The sequence below is a fragment of the Chanodichthys erythropterus genome, chromosome 16, assembly GCF_024489055.1.
Source record: "Chanodichthys erythropterus isolate Z2021 chromosome 16, ASM2448905v1, whole genome shotgun sequence".
NCBI lineage: Eukaryota > Metazoa > Chordata > Actinopteri > Cypriniformes > Xenocyprididae > Chanodichthys > Chanodichthys erythropterus.
In genome coordinates this window covers 9,140,661-9,164,875 of record NC_090236.1, presented here as the reverse complement: position 1 = coordinate 9,164,875, position 24,215 = coordinate 9,140,661, and the positions used below count along the sequence as shown (strand labels likewise).

General features: G+C 38.1%; 1 protein-coding gene across 1 annotated transcript in view; it reads right to left on the bottom strand.

The window, feature by feature from the left end:
- Nucleotides 1-24,215, bottom strand: part of sema6ba (sema domain, transmembrane domain (TM), and cytoplasmic domain, (semaphorin) 6Ba) — a 171,799-nt gene that overhangs the window by 12,101 nt on the left and 135,483 nt on the right. The window contains exons 11-14 of the mRNA XM_067362500.1: nucleotides 14,102-14,233; nucleotides 10,741-10,890; nucleotides 9,202-9,381; nucleotides 1,438-1,578 (exon numbers count right to left, since the gene is read on the bottom strand). Coding sequence (XP_067218601.1) covers nucleotides 1,438-1,578; nucleotides 9,202-9,381; nucleotides 10,741-10,890; nucleotides 14,102-14,233 — 603 coding nt within the window. The remainder of the gene's footprint in view (nucleotides 1-1,437; nucleotides 1,579-9,201; nucleotides 9,382-10,740; nucleotides 10,891-14,101; nucleotides 14,234-24,215) is intronic.

The following is a 24,215-nucleotide window of genomic DNA, read 5'->3' as shown; positions in this document are numbered from 1 at the left end:
AGTCACTATTTGGATTTAAAGAGTCTATGACTGGATCATTATTGCAGTGATTATTATGTTTCTAGCATGTTATATGTTTGGGAACGGTTCTTTTAACCCTAACTGATGGAGTGTGTAGCTTTTCATTTCTTAAACAACCATGTAGGAAGACACATCATGGCCATATTCCAGGATGATAAAGCCAAGATTCATCAGGCTCAAACTGTGAAAGAATGGTTGGGAGGGAGCATGAAGAATCATTTTCACACATGAATTGCACCTCTGAGTCCAGACCTTAAATTCAGTGCAAGTCTTTGGGATGTGCTGGAGGAGACTTTACAGAGTGCTCACCTCTTGCATTGTCAATACAAGATCTTGACCATGATGAATGAATATACCTATTGATGGAAATAAATGTTGTGATGTTTTTCCATCAAGAGGTGCATCCGTTTTTGGTCAAGATCTGGACTCAGAGGTGCCAATTCATGTGTGAAAATGATTCTTCATGTTCCCCCCCAAACATTCTTTCACAATCTGAGCCTGATGAATCTTGGCTTTGTCATCCTGGAATATGGCCATGATACAGTACGTCTTCCTACATGGTTGTTTAAGAAATGAAAAGTTACAAAAATAACGATCCAATCAATAACTCTTAAGAATTTGCCTATTTAAATCCAAACAGTGACTGTTTTTTTTTGGCAAGGCAGTGTATATTTATACAACAGTTAGTTCTGGTCCTCGAATCTGATTGGCTGAGAGGTCTTTCCAGCCATGCAATATTCTATGCTTATACTGCATATAAAAAAAAAAAAAAACTAAGTGAGTTGATTTAGATTATGTATCGCAATTGATGCATTTAATTAATCTTAAAGTACTCATGCATCATCTTTGGCTGTGTTATATTTTAATAGCCATATACACAATTATCATTTCACAATTATTATGATTTGCTACTTTAATCTACATTAAACAACACAATGCATTCTTAATTAAATGCATTTATTTATGTGAGTCTGTGCATGGAGGGAAATGAGGTTTGTGCCACCCATGCCAACATGGGATGCTGGTGCAAAAGTCATTTGAGCGAGCACATGGTGCTGCAGACGTACAAAGTAGATTTTAGAGACTTGAACTGGTGCAGATGGTACGTCCCGCAAGATGAGAGAGCATCAGCAGACTCAATCAAAGCCTCTACCATTAATCACGGCTGAATTACACCAGAGCTTTACTGCTACACAGGAAGAAACCATTCCAAATGTGCCGTATGGGAGACGGGCCAGAAGAACTGTGTGTGTGTTGTCTGAAGGAAATTGTAAAAGCTGGGTCACAGTAATTTCAAAGCCGCTGATGAAGCAGTGTGCGTTTGGGTGGCACAATTTTCTTTAAGATGGAAAACGAGAGCGTGGTTGCCAATGTGAGTGTGTTTAATCAGTGTACAGATTGTCTGTGTGTTCTTACTTCATGCATCTGGAGTGCAGTTGGCAGCGTGCGACAGGCACTCTCACCACACAGGAGTGGAAGGCCAGCAGGAGCGTGTGACTGGGTTTGTCCAGGGTCAGAGAGAGAGGCTGCCGCGCCTGTACGGAGTCATCGCCGCACCTACACACACGCACATTAAAACCATCAATACAACCACTCCTGTACTTTTACAACTAAACACATCCTAGAACACGGATACACACACTCATTAAAACCCAACAACTACACATCAGCGTCTCCATGAGTCATGAGGCCAATAACATACAGTATGACCACCCGTACTGGCGGAGACATTCAGACTCATTTCACATGCGAAGAGGTTAGCTAATTATTACAGAAGTCATTTACTAGGGCTGTGACGAGATCTCGTGCCACGCGAGATTAAAATGCGTCGAGGTGAAAAGCTGTCTCGCGATATTGCCATGACAATACGCCTCCACTGTCGTTTTGCTTTTTATAGAAATAAAAACCATTTCATTTAGTTGGGTAACAGTCATCCAGCTCATCCAACACGAGCTGCAAAATCGTGCAGCAGGAATCAGAGGTTAGCTGATCACGTGACGAGAGTAAGCGATGAGATAACTGACAAGACCATGGAGGAGGATTCGTTGCACAACAAAGCCTAGCGTATGACAAATGTGTTATCTTGTAGAAGGCGTGCTCAGCACCACCGCTCCCTATTCACAGAGTACACGCGATTGTGAAATTGAAAGTAAAACGCAAGCGCGCATTCAAAAACGATTTCAATACCCTGCATTTTGAAAGCAAATCCCTGATGCATGCAAATATCTCCCAATATGAAAGCTATCTTAGGCTGGGCTGTGTAGTTGTAACCATCTCCCGGCTCTGTATCATGCTTGAAGAAAAATGTGGTCTCTATTTGATGACTTTGATTATGGTTGGGCTTATTGTTTGCACTTAAAGGATTAGTCCACTTTTAAATAAACATTTCCTGATAATTTACTCACCCCCATGTCATCCAAGATGCCCATGTCTTTCTTTCTTCAGTTGAAAAGAAATTAAAGTTTTTGATGAAAACATTCCAGGATTTTTTTTCCATATAGTAGACTTCCATGGGCACCAAACAGTTGAAGGTCAAAATTAGTTTCACTGCAGCTTCAAATTGTTCTACACGATCCCAGATGAGAAATAAGGGTCTTATCCAGAAAAACCAATCACTCATTTTCTAAAAAAAATTGAAAATTATATAAGTTTTAACCATAAATGCTCATCTTGAACTAGCGCTCTTCTTCTTCTCTATTAGAATTGCGGCAGTGTAGACGTTGCTAAGTGTATTACTACCCTCCACAGGTCAAAGTTTAAACTATTTTTTATATGCAATATCCTAGTTCAATAGTATATAATAGGGGTGTAACAGTACACGTATTTGTACCGAACCGTTTCGGTACAGGGCTTTCGGTACGGTGCACGTGTGTACCGAAGCATTACATTGCAACCAATATTCACCACCAATAACCGCAATAAGCTCTGCGTTTTGTTACTTTCGATAAGAAACAAAGTGTCATCCTTCAAATTCTGTCCACGAAATCATGAAGTTTAAACAGAAAATGCCATTTTGACGTGCTTTGATGTGGGGTGACAGATCACTGTACAGGCGCCTCAGTTCAACCGGCAGCGCGAGCGCGGAGCGCAGGTGAATGTGTTCATCTCTTCCTCCTTCATACTAGTTACAGAATAAACATGAAAGAACATCTGAAGGTATGTTGCAAGATTCAGTACAACTTACTGAAACGGTCATATCTCATGTAATCGCTCATTCAGTGTTTCAACGGTGGAAAGACATCAATGAAAGCGTCCGTATTCAACAATATGTCATGATGCATTTACCTCAGAAAAGCCATTCAGTGTTCACAGCTTGTTAGTTCGCTAGAGAAATGAACTCTTTCGCTTAATATATGCACTGTATTAGCCAATATATTCATTATTTTACTTAATCTTTTAGTGATATCCTGATTAGGCTATTTAATGTATGTTTAAATTAATCTGATGTTAAAATAACAGCCACTGTGTAGAAATGATTATATTTCAACAACGAATTGGAGTAAAAACATTTAGAAGTTAATGCAAAAACTGCCTTAGGTGCAGCTTACAGGTTTGCATACAATTTGTTATTTGAGTGTTGATTATTTTATCTAAAAATAAAAAGCAATTGAATTTAGGCTAATAGTTTGGGCTTCTTTCAAGGGCTCCCTACATAGTTTATAGCATTAGCAGAGATAATTTTTTTTATCCTTAAGAAACTTTTAGTTTTAATTTAATTTAATATATTTAAAGACAAAAACACAATTTGTTCAGTAAACCTCTGTTTAATAATAAAAAAAAAGCAATTTTATGTTTAGTTTTCTCTCCACCTGCTGTACCGAAAACTGTACCGAACCGTGACTTCAAAACCGAGGTACGTACCGAACCGTGAGTTTTGTGTACCGTTACACCCCTAGTATATAACAATTAGTTCAAACTTTGACCTGTGGAGGGCAGTATTACGCTTAGCAGTGTCTACACTGCCAGACTTCTAATAGAGGAAAAGAAGAAGAGAGCTAGTTCAAGGTAAGCATTTATGGTTAAAATGTATAATTGTTGTATGATTGTAGGATTGTTTCTCTAGATAAGACCCTTATTTCTCATCTGGAATCGTGTTGAACAATTTGAAGCTGCAGTGAAACTAATTTTGACCTTCAACTGTTTGGTGCCCATATATGGAAAAAAATCCTGGAATGTTTTCATCAAAAACTTTAATTTCTTTTCGACTGAAGAAAGAAAGACATGGAGATCTTAAAAAATTCAAATACAAATGTAGTATCTACTCAGTATGCGATTTTGGATGCATGGAACGACTTGTAATTCAGTAAATTCCACTTTCTATCATTTTTTTTGGAACAATTTTATTTATCAAATTATCACACGTTTCAACAACATTTTACATTATAACTAGAAAAAATAAAGCAAGAAATTAAACTACTAATAGTCCAAAAAAAAAAAAAAAAACATATTTGTCTATATACTCTAAATGTCCATCAATTCCACAAAGAAGTCACCATCTAGACTCTCCTAAATGTCATAGAACACTTTCCAGATGGACCAAAAGGTATAAAGTTTGTTTTTCAAGTTTTCAAAGCAAGGTGTGAGGTCATCCCATTTATCCACTGACACGCCAGGACTTTCTTCTTTTTTCCAAGTACACGCTATTACATGTTTATCTTCTAGCAAACAGAGAATTAACAATAATCTTTCATGTTTGGTGATTTTAAAATTCAGAGGGCAGATATGCAATATACACAGCTTTGGATCAAGAGGAGTTCTTCTACCAATGATTTGGCTTATGCCAAAGCAATTCACTTTCTATCATTTAAATTCAAATTCCAATTCAACTTCCTGTGTGGTGTGGACAATTCAAATTTCAACGCATGAACTGAAATTTGGCAAATTCTGAAATTTGTCCAACTTTCCTGATCCAATTCCCGCTTGCTCTCTCTTTCTCTTCTCTCTTTCTACTGTCTATGACTATAAAAAGTGGCAAACAGCCCAAAAAAATACACACTAAAAGAGATTGAGTCAGAGTTGGTTTGTTTCCAACACACATTAACTGTCAAGCTGCTAATAAAGCATTAAATTACTACAACATCTTTGATTAAATTACGACAGCAGCGTCTCAGAGAAACTCCTCAACAGTAGGTCCACAGATATCAGACATGTAATCTAAACACTGATAAATAGCTCGAAGATGTATTACAGGAAGTTGTGTGAGAGTATTGGATGTCATCCAGAGAACACCTGAGGTAAGACAGAAGGTCAAGCAGACACAGTGATCTCTTTGTTTCAGGTGTGTGTGTGTGTTTTTCAGTGAGTGCTGCGTCCTGCTGGGAACCTTATCTCATCCGCCACACAACTCGCCTTCATCTCCCAGCATGCATCTCTCTGTTCTTCCTCCAGACAGGTATTGCCTTTCATCTTCAAAACCCCAGCCATGTTTTCATCCATCAGAGTGCCACATGCTCGCAAACATACACATACACACACACACACACACACACACAAATAATCAGAAACCCTGTTGAATCGTTTTAGTTCCTTTAGCTTTTGAGGATATTTTCAGAGGTGTTTTGTGTGTTTGTTTGTGGATAAAAAGCATGGATTTATTCCTACCATTGCATTTGATACTGAATATCATTTTCTCTTTGACTGTGCTAAAGTTTTTAATCCTGGGCTAAACGTCAACAACAGTAAACAACTGTGGGAAACTGCTTGATAAAAATGGATTTTTCTACATAAATTCAGTCTGGAAGCAGATTAAAGGATGCTAAGGACAAAAACAACTTGATCTTACTTTTTAAAGCCTGTGTCCGAATACTGAAACAAGTTTGTCTTATCAGGAGGGCAGGAAGTCAGCAAGGTATGTTTGAATCCAATATCTGCATAATGTCTAGTCTATTATGATGCCTTCATCTTTTCGAAGGCACCATAGATGTATCCCTCATAAAGGGTTATTTCACCCAAAAATAAAATTCTGTCATTAATTTCTCACCCTCATGTTGTTCCACACTTGTAAGACTTTCGTTCATCTTCGGAACACAAATTAAGATATTTTTGATAAAATCCGATGGCTCAGTGAGGCCTCGATTGCCAGCAAGATAATTAACACTTTCAATGCCCAGAAAGCTATTAAAGACGTATTTAAAACATGTGACTACAGTGGTTCAACATTAATGTTATGAAGTGACGAGGATACTTTTTGTGCACCAAAAAAAAAAGGAAAAAAAAGTCTTTATTTAACAATATTTAGTGATGGGTGATTTCAAAACACTGCTTCATGAAGATTTTAAGCTTTACGAATCTTTTGTTTCAAATCAGTGGTTCGGAGCATGAAAGTCATGTGATTTCGGTACATGAAGCTTCGTTATGTCATAAGTGTTTCGAAATTTCAGTGGTTCACCACTGGGGCATGTGACTTTGGTAGCTTGATACACACTCCGAACCACTGATTCGAAACCAAAGATTTGTAATGCTTCCACCAAGAACAATAATTATAAAGATAACTATAACAAAAACTATATTAGTGTTCACACCAGCGGACGATATCGTTCTGTTATTCTAAGTGCGCTGCAGTTTTGTCTGCAGCTTTAAAGCAGGATGGATTCTGATTGGCTATCAATGTCTGAAAGTGATTCCAACACCGTTATCGTTATAGTTGTGGTGTGGACTCTACTATTCTCTACTATTATAATTTAGAATGATTTTTATCGTTATCATTATAGTTATCGTCCCTGGTGTGAACGGGCTTTTAGTAGGGTAAAACGTTTTTTAAGTTTAACTTTTTTTTTTTTTTTTTTTTAATATACAAATGAGGCATTATCTATATTAAATATGCAGAAATGTGCATACATTTCCAGTAAAGCTGCGCCGATTGATTGGCGCTGATCCGTCGATAGTAGCTTTATAGCTTGATCTGTGGTCTCCATAAAGGCCGATCGGAAGAGCAGAGACATTTTTTTTTTTTTTTTGCGTTGCTAAAATTGCTTCACTACATTCACTGGCAGTTCTACCAGGTGTCTGAAAAGCACAATACATTAGCAATGACTTTGCGGAGAGCAAAGCAACCCTACAGCAATGACAGCAAAAAATAGAGCTGTGCGATTTTTCTTCACAGCGGTGTGCTTTCTTTCCTCCCTAAAATCCCAAACGTAACCGCCAAATCAGCTAGATCAGTGATTGTCATAAAATACAGTCTATTGCTGCTAAACTTCAGCTTGTGCTCGATAATAAAAAGAGTTATTAAAACCGCATTAAGCTATAAAAGAGATACTGTTCCCTAAGCGTCTTTCTAAGGGCGCGCCGAGACGGTGTGGAACACGGACAAGCAAAGTATACTTTGGGCTTAGGGTTCCCGCCTAAACGGTCAAATAAACAGTCGGTTATGTCATAAGTGAACATAAAAAGTTGGGAAATATGTTGCATATGTAACAGTATATTGGATCCGTGCATCATGTTTTAAAGGGACAGCAGCCTAATTTACCTGCTGCAGTTTGTTTCAATGTTAATCAAAAACAAAACACAGAGAAAATCACTCACTGCTCTTTAGTAGATTTAGTAGTTCTTAATCATCTCTAAGAGACGGAATGGAATATGGTGCACATGTTGCTTGCCAATAACTAAAGAGTTAATTTATGATACTTTCTCATCTCTTAATTTTTTTTATTCTTAAAAATACATTGTTGTTAAGAAAAACTACATGCCAGTTTCAAAACATTTTCATAATTTTTTCACCCAAAAATGAAAATTTGATGTTTATCAGCTTACCCCCAGTGCATCCAAGATGTAGGTGACATTTTTTCTTCAGTCGATCACAAATGATGATTTTTAACTGCAACCGCTGCCGTCTGTCATTCAAATAATTGCAGTAGATGGGAACTTCATCTATAAGAGTGAATAAACCTTGCTTAGACAAATCCAAATTAAACCCTGCGGCTCGTGACGACACATTGATGTCCTAAGACACGAAACGATCGGTTTGTGTGAGAAACCGAAAAGTATTTATATAATTTTTTACCTCTAATACACCACTATGTCCAACTCCGTTCATGACTCCTTTAGTGATGTCTGATCGCGCTCTGTCAACGGCAGTGATGTCTCGCGCATATACTTCAATGAGTGTCAGACATCACTGCCGTTGACAGAGCGCGATCAGACATCACTAATGGAGTCATGAACAGAGTTGGACATAGTGGTGTATTAGAGGTAAAAAATGATATAAATACTTTTCGGTTTCTCGCACAAACCGATCGTTTCGTGTCTTAGGACATTAATGTGTCATCACGAGCCGCAGGGTTTAATTTGGATTTGTCTAAGCAAGGTTTATTCACTCTTATAGATGAAGTTCCCATCTACTGCAATTATTTGAATGACAGACGGCAGCGGTTGCAGTTAAAAATCATCATTTGTGATCGACTGAAGAAAAAATGTCACCTACATCTTGGATGCACTGGGGGTAAGCTGATAAACATCAAATTTTCATTTTTGGGTGAACTATCCCTTTAAAGGTGCCGTAGAACATCTTTTTAAAAGATGTAATATAAGTCTAATGTGTCCCCTGAATGTGTCTGTGAAGTTTCAGCTCAAAATACCCCCATAGATTTTTTTTTATTCATTTTTTTAATTGCCTATTTTGAGGCATCATTAAATATGCGCCGATTCAGGCTGCGCGGCCCCTTTAAATCTTATGCTCCCCTCCCATGGAGCTCGCGCTTGCCTTAACCAGCATAAACAAAGTTCACACAGCTTTTAAACAAATAAGATTTATATAAGAAGGAGGAAACAATGGTTTTTGAGACTCACTGTATGTCATTTCCATGTACTGAACTCTTGTTATTTAACTATGCCAAGATAAATTCAATTTTTAATTCTAGGGCACCTTTAAATAAGTAAAACTGGAAAGTTTGGTGTGTGTAAGTGCTGCCGAAGTGAACATTTTTGGCTAAGAGTATAAGAAATCAAAAACTCATTTTGAGAGAACGGCCTTTAACATTTGAGAGAACGGTCTTTAACATGAAATGTACATGTGCGCATAGATAAAGTGCAATAAAAGATACACTTAAATTAGTATTTTGGATGTTTCCTTTCGACTAGTCTATTTTGCTATGCAAGCAAGCAAAATTGACCAAAACTTACCAGTGCCTGAAAAAACAATGGTTTTGCCTGTAGTGTTTCAAGCAAATAAAATCTCATTACCTTTCTGGGTTGTAGCCCTCCAGCTCTTCCAGAAAGGTGTTGGTGTTGGAGTACGGGTTCTCTGGGCTGGGTGTGATAAGGAACTTGAGAACGGTTCCCCTGGTGGATCCAAGGAACACCACAGTTCGATTGCGGTGGGGGCCTGCCTCGGTGTCCACCACCATAGTGTTCAGCTGGTACCTTAAAAGTGAGAGAAATAAAGCAATATGCACATTATTATAGAAGCTTATTGCTTTTATAAAACTGTTGCAACATCAATATGATGAAAGACAGTAAAAAACAATTTTTCAGCCAAGAATATAGTTCATCATCCTTAACTGTAAGCCGTTTACAGTAGCCAAATAAAATAGAGCATTAAAGTTAACACAAAATTGCATTTGCAAACCTTTTTGGAACCATAAAGTGCTAGAGAAACAAAATAATGAATAAGAACAAAAATGTAACCCTACATTATTTTCCACACCCACATGCCCCAGTTGTGAGTCTGAGGAAGTCCTTTCAGAGGTAAAATCAAGTTCTTACATTTTGAATGAATCTTGCAAAGACATTTTCTTCTTTTGAATAACATTCATGAATTGTGTACATGTATTAAAGTAAATGGGGTTTATTTTGATTTTGTGTTTAAATCAGCTGATGGTCACAGGTATGTTTGTCATTTACTGTACAATAGCTTCAAACTAATCAGATTTTAGAGCTGGTGCTATCTGTTTTAAACAATTCTTGGTGTATTATTCTTAATACAGCTCAGGAAATAATTAAAAAGGGATGTGAGAGATAAGAGTTGTAAATACTCTCTCTGTTGAGACTTGAGAAGATTAGGTGTAAAAAGGCTTATTTGGATTAAAAGAGAAAACACAGAGGAGTTTGAGACAGCTCACACCAACTTTCTGTGTACATTTATTGCTTTGTTGTAAGATTAAAAAACCTGAGCTGACTATTTTTCTTCAAGCTATTGAAATCTTTGTGACAAGCAATTCACTAATAGCCAAAATGGTCTGTTATTGAACATGAATCAAATGTCCACCTTTCTTCCACTGAAACAACCAGAGTACCACTCTTCTTTGTGTGACAATTTACCTCTAGTTATCGTGAAAGGACCCAGTGGCAATTTCAATCAAATTTTAAAAAGCAGGGTGAAGTTTTGCTTCAGTTACTCACCGAGTCTGAAGGCCTCGGGCAATTTACTCTCCACAGAAGCACTTCTGGAGTTCAGATTTATATTTTAACTAATGCTTTTTTCCCTCACACTAACCTTGAGAGACACTGTAGCAGCGCTCTTAACAGGATTGTTCACAGAATGACGTCCTTTGAGTATAGGTGCTGCTAACATTAGCCATACTACAGCAGAGCCTAAGCTTTGATTCCTGAGATTTCAGCCAATTTCAGTTTAAGCAGCACAGCTTTTAGGAGGCCTTGAGAATTATGCTTCACCTTTTCAATCCTCAGCAACACATTTCATATAACAAGGACCTTGGTTTATTGATATTTGTCCAGAACACCTGGGTATTATTCTATGTTCTGTAGGTCTACGCATCTTACCGGACCATGGTCTTGACTATCCAGGGTCTGTGTCCAAGCAAAGGAACTGCTTCGTCCATCAGAGGATGAGTTTTGATGAAATTCAGCACTTCATCAGGGAGGGTGTTGGAGGAGCTGAATCTCGAACCCTGGACAGCACATCCTCCAGGCCTATAAAAGTAAAAGAACCACATTCATGATACAAATGTCCAAACCAAACACTTCACTATTTGATAGACAGACAGAGAGACAGGTAGATAGAATGACAGACAGACAGACAGATACTGTAGATAAATAGATAGAGTGACAGACAGACAGACAGATGTAATGGACTTAAGCCGATAAGTGCTGTGTGTGTAAACCTCACAGAGACAGTGTTCTTTAGCCTCCTTGTTAGAGAGCTCGACTCCCATGCCGGCGGACCAGGGTTCGAGTCCCACTTAGAGTGGTCGGTTAGAATAGGAGGGGTTACATTGGTGCCGTGACCCGGGTGGGAGTGAGGTTTAGGGGGTGAGTGTAACTGACGTAGGCCAGTAAGAACTGTGGCTGTAAACCTCACTCTCTTGATCTCAAGAGGCGCTATAGCGACTGACGCTAGAGACTGCGGTCTTTAGCCTCCTTGTTAGAGAGCCCGACTCCCATGCCAGCGGACCCGGGTTCGAGTCCCACTTAAAGCAGGCGGTTCAAACAGGAGGGGTTACATTGGTGCTGTGACCCGGATGGGACTGAGGTTTAGGGAGGTGAGTGTAATGGACGTAGGCCAGTAAGAGCTGTGTGTGTAAACCTCACAGAGACGGCGTTCTTTAGCCTCCTTGTTAGAGAGCTCGACTCCCATGCCAGCGGACCCGGGTTTGAGTCCCACTTAGAGTGGTCGGTTCGAACAGGAGGGGTTACATTGGGCACCGGATGGGACTGAGATTTAGGGAGTGAGTGTAACGGACGTAGGCCAGTAAGAACTGTGACTGTAAAACTCACTCTCCTGATCTCAAGAGGCGCTATAGCGACTGACGCTAGAGACTGTGGTCTTTAGCCTCCTTGTTAGAGAGCCCGACTCCCATGCCGGCGGACCAGGGTTCGAGTCCCACTAAGAGTGGGCAGTTCGAACAGGAGGGGTTACATTGGTGCCGTGACCCGGATGGGAGTGAGGTTTAGGGGGTGAGTGTAACTGACGTAGGCCAGTAAGAACTGTGACTGTAAACCTCACTCTCTTGATCTCAAGAGGCGCTATAGCGACTGACGCTAGAGACTGTGGTCTTTAGCCTCCTTGTTAGAGAACCCGACTCCCATGCCAGCGGACCCGGGTTCGAGTCCCACTCAAAGCAGGCGGTTCAAACAGGAGGGGTTACATTGGTGCTGTGACCCGGATGGGACTGAGGTTTTGGGAGGTGAGTGTAATGGACGTAGGCCAGTAAGAGCTGTGTGTGTAAACCTCACAGAGACGGCGTTCTTTAGCCTCCTTGTTAGAGAGCTCGACTCCCATGCCAGCGGACCCGGGTTTGAGTCCCACTTAGAGTGGTCGGTTCGAACAGGAGGGGTTACATTGGGCACCGGATGGGACTGAGATTTAGGGAGTGAGTGTAACGGACGTAGGCCAGTAAGAACTGTGACTGTAAAACTCACTCTCCTGATCTCAAGAGGCGCTATAGCGACTGACGCTAGAGACTGTGGTCTTTAGCCTCCTTGTTAGAGAGCCCGACTCCCATGCCAGCGGACCAGGGTTCGAGTCCCACTTAGAGTGGTCGGTTCGAACAGGAGGGGTTACATTGGTGCCGTGACCCGGATGGGAGTGAGGTTTAGGGGGTGAGTGTAACTGACATAGGCCAGTAAGAACTGTGACTGTAAACCTCACTCTCTTGATCTCAAGAGGCGCTATAGCGACTGACGCTAGAGACTGTGGTCTTTAGCCTCCTTGTTAGAGAACCCGACTCCCATGCCAGCGGACCCGGGTTCGAGTCCCACTCAAAGCAGGCGGTTCAAACAGGAGGGGTTACATTGGTGCTGTGACCCGGATGGGACTGAGGTTTTGGGAGGTGAGTGTAATGGACGTAGGCCAGTAAGAGCTGTGTGTGTAAACCTCACAGAGACGGCGTTCTTTAGCCTCCTTGTTAGAGAGCTCGACTCCCATGCCAGCGGACCCGGGTTTGAGTCCCACTTAGAGTGGTCGGTTCGAACAGGAGGGGTTACATTGGGCACCGGATGGGACTGAGATTTAGGGAGTGAGTGTAACGGACGTAGGCCAGTAAGAACTGTGACTGTAAAACTCACTCTCCTGATCTCAAGAGGCGCTATAGCGACTGACGCTAGAGACTGTGGTCTTTAGCCTCCTTGTTAGAGAGCCCGACTCCCATGCCAGCGGACCAGGGTTCGAGTCCCACTTAGAGTGGTCGGTTCGAACAGGAGGGGTTACATTGGTGCCGTGACCCGGATGGGAGTGAGGTTTAGGGGGTGAGTGTAACTGACATAGGCCAGTAAGAACTGTGACTGTAAACCTCACTCTCTTGATCTCAAGAGGCGCTATAGCGACTGACGCTAGAGACTGTGGTCTTTAGCCTCCTTGTTAGAGAACCCGACTCCCATGCCAGCGGACCCGGGTTCGAGTCCCACTCAAAGCAGGCGGTTCAAACAGGAGGGGTTACATTGGTGCTGTGACCCGGATGGGACTGAGGTTTTGGGAGGTGAGTGTAATGGACGTAGGCCAGTAAGAGCTGTGTGTGTAAACCTCACAGAGACGGCGTTCTTTAGCCTCCTTGTTAGAGAGCTCGACTCCCATGCCAGCGGACCCGGGTTTGAGTCCCACTTAGAGTGGTCGGTTCGAACAGGAGGGGTTACATTGGGCACCGGATGGGACTGAGATTTAGGGAGTGAGTGTAACGGACGTAGGCCAGTAAGAACTGTGACTGTAAAACTCACTCTCCTGATCTCAAGAGGCGCTATAGCGACTGACGCTAGAGACTGTGGTCTTTAGCCTCCTTGTTAGAGAGCCCGACTCCCATGCCAGCGGACCAGGGTTCGAGTCCCACTTAGAGTGGTCGGTTCGAACAGGAGGGGTTACATTGGTGCCGTGACCCGGATGGGAGTGAGGTTTAGGGGGTGAGTGTAACAGACATAGGCCAGTAAGAGCTGTGTGTGTAAACCTCACTCTCTTGATCTCAATAGACGCTATAGCGACTGACGCTAGAAACTGCAGTCTTTAGCCTCCTTGTTAGAGCGCCCGACTCCTATGACAGCGGACCCGGGTTCGAGTCCCAATTAGAGTGGGAGGTTTGAACAGGAGAGGATACACAGACAGATAGACAGATAGAATGACAAACAGACAGAATGACAGTCAGACAGATAGACACACAGAACTAGATAGATACTAGAAAGATAGAAAGGTAGATACCTGGGTTTCGGAACCAGTTCATCAGGTACAGGTGTCCATATGGATTCTGGTGATTTCTGCTCTTTGAATCTGCCCTCAAATACGCGTGCAAGCTGCTGCATGTCAAACGCACACACCGCCGAGCCGGGGATGCTGGGTAGTCACAGAGTTGCAAGAGGGTCAAAACACATCACTGATCCAACCCACACCTCAAACACATGCATACACACACACACACACATACAGTCTCACACATTTTCACAAAGCACACACACGCTGTTACCCTAAGCCAAAGTGACATGTCACAACAGGACTATTCGTTTTTCTGCAGCTGACAGACTAATCGACCAATCTGCCTCTACAGCATCTCATTATAGAGTGTCTCAACAGCCACTCACATCAGATTGATAAAATCTCAAGCGCAAATTCAAGTTGATGAAAATCAACAAGCTCACCATATTTACATAAGGCTATTTTATAACACACAGGCTATAGTATAAAATATAACAATAAACATATGGACAGCTTCATGGCACTTTCATGGTGCTTTGTAGTCTACTGAAGCTTGATAGCATCTAGTCACTATATACTTTAAATGTATGGGGAAAAAGCAGAAAAAAATCTTCAAAACTTTCTCTGTTTCATTAAAAAATACACCTATCTTAAGACAAACATAAGGGTGAATAAAAGATAAGTTTTATTTTTTGGGGTGAATTCTTCCTTTTAATAGCTAAAAACTGAGAGAAAACATATATCAGCAGAATATTATAGCTTGATGTGCGTAAAATACAAAGGAAATCATATATCAGTCAAATACAGAAGGAAACTGTAAAATGACCTGTCAGGATGGGCAAGTGTTCTCACTGGCTGTACAGCCTATGGTGTGTGTGTGTGTGTTCTGGTCTGCAGGTGTTCACCATGTGTTCCAGGGCAGCTTGTCTCTCTTCCCCCTCCACCTCCAAACAGTGGGAGGTCAGATGGACTGTTGGGGAAACTTGGATCCTCTTATCTGACCAGATTTCAGCTTTCATGCAAAACAACAATCTTATCAAAAGGCTAGAAGTGAAGTGAATGGCATTCAAGTGTGATCTGATGCATAAACAAAATTAATACTTAGAATTATACACTAACATTCAAAAGTTTAGGGGCATTTAAAAAAAAAAATAGTAATAAGGTTTATTCAGCAAGGATGTATATTAGATTTATACATTTTAAAAGATGGACATTTATCATTATTATTATTCTGAGACTAAAATAATTACTCCTAGAGCTTTCAAGCTACAACCATCAACTGGGCCAGACCTTCAGATTGTTCTGACTCATTCATAACAAATGTATAGGTTTTTACTTGTTCTTAATTTAACTTTTTTTTTTGCAAAACTCCTTTAAACTAAAAAAAAATCCATAATGACATTCTCTTCCAGGAAATATTTGGAGGGACAACAACATCCCAAACATGAGCAAATTAACAAGGCATTAATTACAGAAATCAGTGTAATGGTAATAACAACATGTTAAAAGAAAAGAGAGAAAAAATGAATCAGAAAAAGGGGAAAGCAACAGAATGAAAGTGTAAAACACAGGAGCTGGATGTTGGGCTGTGTCTGAGGTCACACATGGTCCCTTCAGCTGCTCTGAGAACATGTGCGTTTGGACCGCGGTGACAGATTTGGCGAGTTATGTCTGGTGTCCCGCTGGAACTGGAGGGAGAGGGCTTGTCTGCACACCTCATTTGACACCAGACACACTGAGCAAATGCTGGACAGCATTTGGCCAATACTAGGTCAATGCTGGACCAAAAATGACCTAAACCTCAATGTCCTTTATCTTAAATGACAAATCCATTGTGGCAAATCCAATTCCCTGCACCTCCAACAAAAACTCAAAAAGTGCCTCAAACTAAGCAAACTATCTTTCATAGACTTGATTATACAAACCTTGAAAACTTTGTTAAATCCATTAAATAATTAATCCTCAAAAACCTGTGACCCATGACTTACAGATGTTTACATGCAAACAGTAAAAAGATAGATAGATAGATAGATAGATAGATAGATAGATAGATAGATAGATAGATAGATAGATAGATAGATAGATAGATAGATAGATAGATAGATAGATAGATAGATAGATAGATAGATAGATAGATAGATAGATAGATAGATAGATATGACAGACAGATTTGACAGATAGATAGATAGATAGATAGATAGATGACAGACAGACAGCAGATAGACAGAAAGATAGATATACAGACAGACAGACATGCAGAAAGATAGACAGACAGATAGGCAAACAGCAGATAGATAGATAGATAGATAGATAGATAGATAGATAGATAGATAGATAGATAGATAGATAGATAGATAGATAGATAGATAGATAGATAGATAGATAGATAGATGACAGACAGACAGACAGCCAGCAGATAGACAGACAGAACGATAGATATACAGACAGACAGACATGCAGATAGATAGACAGAAAGATAGATAGATAGATATACAGACATGCAGATAGATATAGATATACAGACATGCATATAGATAGATAGATAGATAGATAGATAGATAGATAGATAGATAGATAGATAGATAGATATACAGACATGCATATAGATAGATAGATAGATAGATAGATAGATAGATAGATAGATAGATAGATAGATAGATAGATAGATAGATAGATAGATAGATAGATAGATATACAGACATGCAGATAGATAGATAGATAGATAGATCGATAGATAGATGACAGACAGACAGACAGCCAGTAGATAGACAGACAGAAACATGCATATAGATAGATAGATAGATAGATAGATAGATAGATAGATAGATAGATAGATAGATAGATAGATAGATAGATAGATAGATAGATAGATAGATAGATAGATAGATAGATAGATAGATAGATAGACAGACAGCAGATAGGCAGACAGACAGATAGACAGACAGACAGACAGACAGACAGACAGACAGACAGATAGATAGATAGATAGATAGATAGATAGATAGATAGATAGATAGATAGATAGATAGATAGATAGATAGATAGATAGATAGATAGATAGACAGACAGACAGCAGATAGACAGAAAGATAGATATACAGACAGACAGACATGCAAAAAGATAGACAGACAGATAGGCAAACAGCAGATAGATAGATAGATAGATAGATAGATAGATAGATAGATAGATAGATAGATAGATAGATAGATAGATAGATAGATAGATAGATAGATAGATGACAGACAGACAGACAGCCAGCAGATAGACAGACAGAACGATAGATAGATAGATATACAGACATGCAGATAGATAGATAGATAGATAGATAGATAGATATACAGACATGCAGATAGATAGATAGATCGATAGATAGATGACAGACAGACAGAAAGATAGATATACAGACATGCAGATAGATAGATAGATAGATAGATAGATAGATAGATAGATAGATAGATAGATAGATAGATAGATAGATAGATAGATAGATAAAAATGGGTTAAATGGGTTTATTTTCAACATCCTTGAAAATAAATTCTTTTGTGTTCCACAGAAAAAAAGAAAGTCATACAGGAATGACACAAATGTTCACAGAATGTTCATATTTGAGCGGACAATGGCAGCTCACTGGGTTTAGAGCTTATAATTATATAGATTAACAAGCTGTATTTTCTAATCAGACGCCGAAAAGAAAACCAATAGAATCATGTAGGGAATATAATTTTGATACAAGCTTGAGTTTGACACAATAGCTACATTATCCTCATCACAATGAGAGTGCAAATGACAGAACAGTGTCCTTCCACCTTCCACACAGTGACTAAATAAAAACGAAGTAGATAAGACAGTTGCAGAGCAATCATCGCATTCGGATATGATGAGGTCTGCTCATTCAATTCCACTCTAATATTCCCCACTAATAGATACACGGAAAATACGGGGTCTGATCTGTTAAATATGGGCTACTGGTAATTGAAGGGCTTTGGGAATGAAGGGTCTCATTTGGAAAATTTGGAAAATGCACAGAGATTGATGGACAGAAATGGCGCAGTGAGCATGGTGTTAATGGACTGATTTGGAGATGGGCCTGAGCCCCTCCGCCTGCCACCCTTATGGAGGACATCTGTGCCAAAGATTACACCAAATTAACAGAGATGTCACTGGATGGCATCTTCATCTCCATCTCCCTTCCCACCTCTCCTGCTCTTCCCTGAGTAGCACAACCTTATAATTATCTCAACTATTTAATGGAATAAAGGGACAAACAATGATGTGCACTGCACTGCCATTAGTGCACTGACAGCTCCCTCATTTTATCTCAGCAGGTGACTGTAAAACTCAAGGTGATTTAAAGAATAACACAATGTTCTGACACATTGTGACTTTTTAGTAGTGTTTGCCAAGGCAAACATCATTATTCTTATTGCTCATATTTCAAAGTATAGTTCACCCAAAAATAAAAATTCTGTCATCATGTCGTTCCAAACCTGTTGGACTTTCCTTCTTCTGCAGAACACAAAATTAAAGTAAATATTAAGATATTTTGAATACAAAATGTTTCTTGAGCAGCAAATCAGCATATTAGAATGATTTCTGAAGGATCGTGTGAGTTGTTATCATGATATCTTGATTAATTATATTGAACTGAATATCCTTTATTGTCCCATTGCTGGGAAATTCATCTTGGACAACCATGACATAGCCGGTACAACATTAAACTCACATAGTTATATTGAACTATTTCATAGGTTATATTTAGTCAAGATATCACAATAACAACTTTTGATCAGGCATTACCGCCTGGGTCCTAAAGGAGACCCGATTCCTGGGGGGGGTACTTGATTTCTCATGACACCAGCCGCATTTAATTCTCTTTCGCGCTTGAACGGACAAAAACACAAAATTATGCCGAAATGCCCATTTTGTCAGGTATCCTCATAAGCACAGTTAAATAAAGTCTTAAATGAACATGAAGAGTTAAGATCTGCGTCATGTGTGACAGGTCTTAAAGTGACAGCAGCCTAATAAACCTGCTACAGTCTACCATTAATGTTAATCAAAGAACAACAACAAAAAAAAGAATATCACTCACTAGTCTTGACTGAACTACTTTTGAAGCTTTAATAAAAATTAATCCATATTTTAATCTAAATTAGTCAGTGAAGTGTTTGATAAATCCTTTGATTTTGGATATTTCCTGTCAGATCAAATATTTAACATGTCATTAATTTGGAGATTAAACATGAAATTACTACAATATAAAAATGTGTTAAAAACTTTAATCTTAGGAGTGATCAATCGTGACTAAGGAAAAATGTGATTAATTAGTTAATTTTTTTAATCGATTGACAGCAATACTTTAAATTGTAATATTATTTCACAATACAGTTTTTACTGTGTTTTTCATCAAATAAATGCATCCTTGGTGAGCATAAGAGGCTTCTTTCAAAAACATTAAAGGTTTAGTTCACCCAAAAATGAAAATTCTGTCATTAATTACTCACCCTCATGTCGTTCCAAACCTGTAAGACCTTCGTTCAAGATATTTTTGATAAAATCCGATGGCTCAGTGAGACCTCCAATGCCAGCAAGACAATTTACACTTTCAATGCCCAGAAAGCTATTAAAGATGTGTTTAAAACAGTTCATGTGACTACAGTGATTCAACATTAATGTTATGAAGTGACAAGAATACTTTTTGTGCGCCAAAAAAACCCAAAATAAACTGCCAAAGTCACGTGATTTCAGTAATGTCTTAAGTGTTTTGAAAAATTTAAATGGTTCACCACTGGGGGGCGTGACTTTGGCAGTTTGATATGCGCTCCGAACCACTGATCTGAAATAAAAGATTTGTAAAACTTCAAAGCTTCATGAAATCGCCCATCACTAGATATTGTTGAATAAAGTCGTTATTTAGTTTTTTTTTTGGCACACAAAATGTATTCTCGCCACTTCATAACATTAAGGTTGAACCACTGTAGTCACATGAACTGTTTTAAATATGTTTTTAGTAGCTTTCTGGGCATCTGAAAGTGTTAAAATGGGTCTCGCTGGCATTGAAGGCCTCACTGAGCCATTGGATTTTATGAAAAATATCTTAATTTGTGTTCCGAAGATGAACAAAGGTCTTACGGTTGTAGAAGGACATGAGGGTGAGTAATTAATGACAGAATTTTCATTTTTTGGGTGAACTAACCCTTTAAAACCCCTTTTTTTGTATAAAAATGCGTTGTCGGCTATTGCCGTTGCAAAAAGCGAGACAGGCAGACGTGGTCCAAATGGGAGCCATTTTGAGAACACCTCTTTAAGCCAATAAGCTGTTAGAAGTTTATGGCCTCCAACTCTAATCCAGCCAATGAGCTGTCAGATGTAGTGATCTACAGCCTTGTAAACCTCAAGCTAGACAAACGAGCTCTACTTTCACCCTGTTCTCTCTGGCAATCGGCCCTGGTCACCTATCGTCCACTACTTTAAAGGCTTTCTGGCGCTGTGCCTGTGTAACTGACCAGCCCACTGGGCTTGAGGTGAACGGGCCAAGATCACCTCATCACACAAAGCTCTGCAGCAAAGCCTCTCGTGTCCATTTGAGTCAGGACACGACGGGGGTCTGAGAAATGGGGACTAAATGAGAAAAATGGACACAGCAGAAAGCAGGAGGGGCTTCATGCTGTTTGTACTTTGGCATAGAAGCTCAGCCATAACTCTAGAGTGAGAACACATTAGCTCTCCTTTCACATGATACAAAATTACTGCGAAAAATACAGATTTCATTTAAAGTATTAAAAAAATACAATTAGAATTGTGGCATTTTATTAAAACATTTCATTTTTGTACAATTGTATTTTTGCATTGTGATTATTATTTATATTATTATCATAACAATAATACAATTTGAATTAGTAATAATAAGAAGAATAAGAATAAACAATTATTGCAGCAAAAATAGTTTATAATCCTAACTGATGTTTACCAAGTAACATAAAAGTATAAATATTAGTTAATCATTTAATGTTCCATAAAAATAAAAACAACAACAACAAAATCAACAATAATACCAAGTGACATGATATTAGTAAAGAAATTATATTATTCAGTAATAATTTTAATACTACTAATAATAAAAATCAGATTCTTGCACCAGATAATATAGTTTATTATCCTAACTACTGTTGATGGTTAAATATTAATATAGTAATCAGTAACTGTTCCATAATAATAATAATAATAATAATAATCAGATTAAACAATTCTTGCACCAGATAATATAGTTTATTACCTTAATTGTAGGCTGTTGACAGTTAAATATTACTATAGAAATCAGTTAGTTCAGTTATGTTCCATAATAATAATAATAATAATAATAACAAAAACATTAATACAGTTATTAAAATATTAATACATAATTGAGTTACTGTTCAATAATAATAATAATAATAATAATAAAACCAGGTAACATAAAATATTATTAAAAAACGCTTTTACTGTTCAATAATAATAACAATTATATTAATAATAATAATAATAATAATAAACAAAAAACATTTTAATATAGTTACTAAAATATTAATACATAATAGAATTCATGTTCAATAATAATAATAACAATAATAATAGTAAGAACAAGAATTAATAATCATCAGCATTAATAATAATAATAATTATTATTATAACAAATAATATAGTTATTAAAATATTAATAATGTATCTATTAATAATAATAATTGTTACAGTTCAATAATAATAATAATAATAATAATAGTAAGAATAACAGAAACAATAACAATAATAATAATTATTATTATTTTTATTATTATTTAAAAAGGCAGTAAGCCCATCAATGCTGTGTGTTACAGTGATTTGTACCATGATTAAGGGAGATTACCTGAGGTAAAAATACTGTAAAAACACCTTATTGAGTTATTCTTTATTCTCAAGGAGATAATCAAACAATAGCAGTCACAATACACACATAAATAATTGTATATTTCAGAAAATGTCACTAAAGCATGAAAACATTTAATTTCATGACATTTTCTGAAATAAAACATCCAACTTCTCATTCATCTAGACCCCTTTCCTTTCTCAACAGATGTCCTGGAATTTGCTCTTTCCTATAGTGAAAAAAATGACCACATGTAGCAGATCAGACATAACACCAAAAACATGGACTGGAAGCTGATGATGAAGCTCATTTTTATTCTAATCATACGAACACAATGAGAGGTAATCTACTGAAAACAGCCCTCATCATCTGCCTGATGGACTGCAGTATATCATACTGAACGCACACTTACCCGTGGAGCCTGGAAGACTAGCGAGAGCTCTTACAGTGTGTTATGAGCTCTCGGGACCGACACAAAGAGCTGATAGAACAACATTTGAGCTGGTTTTATTATGTACTTGACTGTTTATCCATTTAGCTCAGCACAGAACAGACCGATTCATTCCCTTTCATAACAAGCTCAGATTATCGGCTGGTTGTTGTAAAGTATCTTCTGCCATCTCTTTATCTCTCTCTACCCCTTTATTCTGTGTCTATAGTATGTAAATGTCAATTCTCTATTGGGAGTTATTTCAAGCATGTGACCAAAAAAATCCTTGTGTTTCAGGAGGCATGCTGTGACAAAGCAGTGTGTTCAAGTCAATGTGGAATTCAACGTCAAATCTTTGTTTTGTTTGTTCCAGAGATCATTTCTTATGAGGTATTTCCAGTGTGAAACAACTGCTCTGTGATATGACAAAGAGACATTTTACATCTAATGTACGTGTCAATCACACGTGGAGTTCTTATTCACTCGTTTTAGATTTTTGAATTCTTATGCCACTGTTTGCTCGGAGGGCTTTTAGTTTCCACAGAGATATAAAATGTCAGTGTACAGACCTCCAGTCATCTCACCTCTCGTGCAAATCAGCCTGTGGCGGTACTTTACTGATGGCATCAGATGATAATACCATGGTTCTTTGTGAGATAATTATCATAAAGAATCAGAAGAAAGATTCTGGCCACGTAAAACAACTGACAGCGGGCATTAACCTGCCTGTCAGCAAATGAGTTCAAACAAAGACTTTATACATAGAAAGACAGTGCACTCATATTACTATGGAAGCTTTTTTCCACCATGAAATAAATAAAAAGGTAATTGTGACTTTTTATCTCACAATTCTGACTTTTTTTCTCGCAATTGCAAGTTTATATCACGCAATTCTGACTTTTTTCTTACAATTCTGACTTTTTCTCAGAATTGTGAGATATAAACTCAAAATTGTATGTTATAATGTAACTTTATAATGCAATTGCGAGTTTATATCACGCAATTCTGACTTTATAACACAATTGCGAGTTTATATCAAGCAATTCTGACTTTATAATACAATTGTGAGTTTATATCAAGCAACTGTGAGTTTATATCACGCAATTCTGACTTTATAAAACAAATGTGAGTTTATATCTCACAATTCTGATTTTATGAGATGCAACTGCAAGTTTATATCTCACAATTCTGACTTTATAATGCAATTGCATGTTTATATCTTGCAATTCTGACTTTAATGCAATTGCGAGTTTATATGTCGCAATTCCAACTTTATAACGCAATTACATGTTTACATCTCACAATTCTGACTTTATAACGCAATTGCGAGTTTAAATCATGCAATTCTGATTTTATAAGATGCAATTGTGAGTTTATATCACAATTTTGTGTTTATATCTCACTATTCTGACTTTATAACACATTTGCAAGTTTATATGAAGCAATTTTGAGTTTATAAAGCGAATGCGAGTTTATATCAAGCAATTCTGAGTTTATAACACAATTGCGTGTTTATATCTCGCAATTGACTTTAGAACGCAATTTTGAGTTTATGTCTCACAATTCTGACTTTATAACGCAATTGTGAGTTTATATCTCACAATTTTGAGTTTATATCTTGCAAGTCTGACTTTTTACGGCAAATGCGAGTTTATATCAGGCAATTCTGATTTTTTAAGATGCAATTGTGAGTTTATATCTCACAATTCTGACTTTATAACGCAATTGTGAGTTTATATCTCACAATTTTGAGTTTATATCTTGCAATTCTGACTTTTTACGGCAAATGCGAGTTTATATCAGGCAATTCT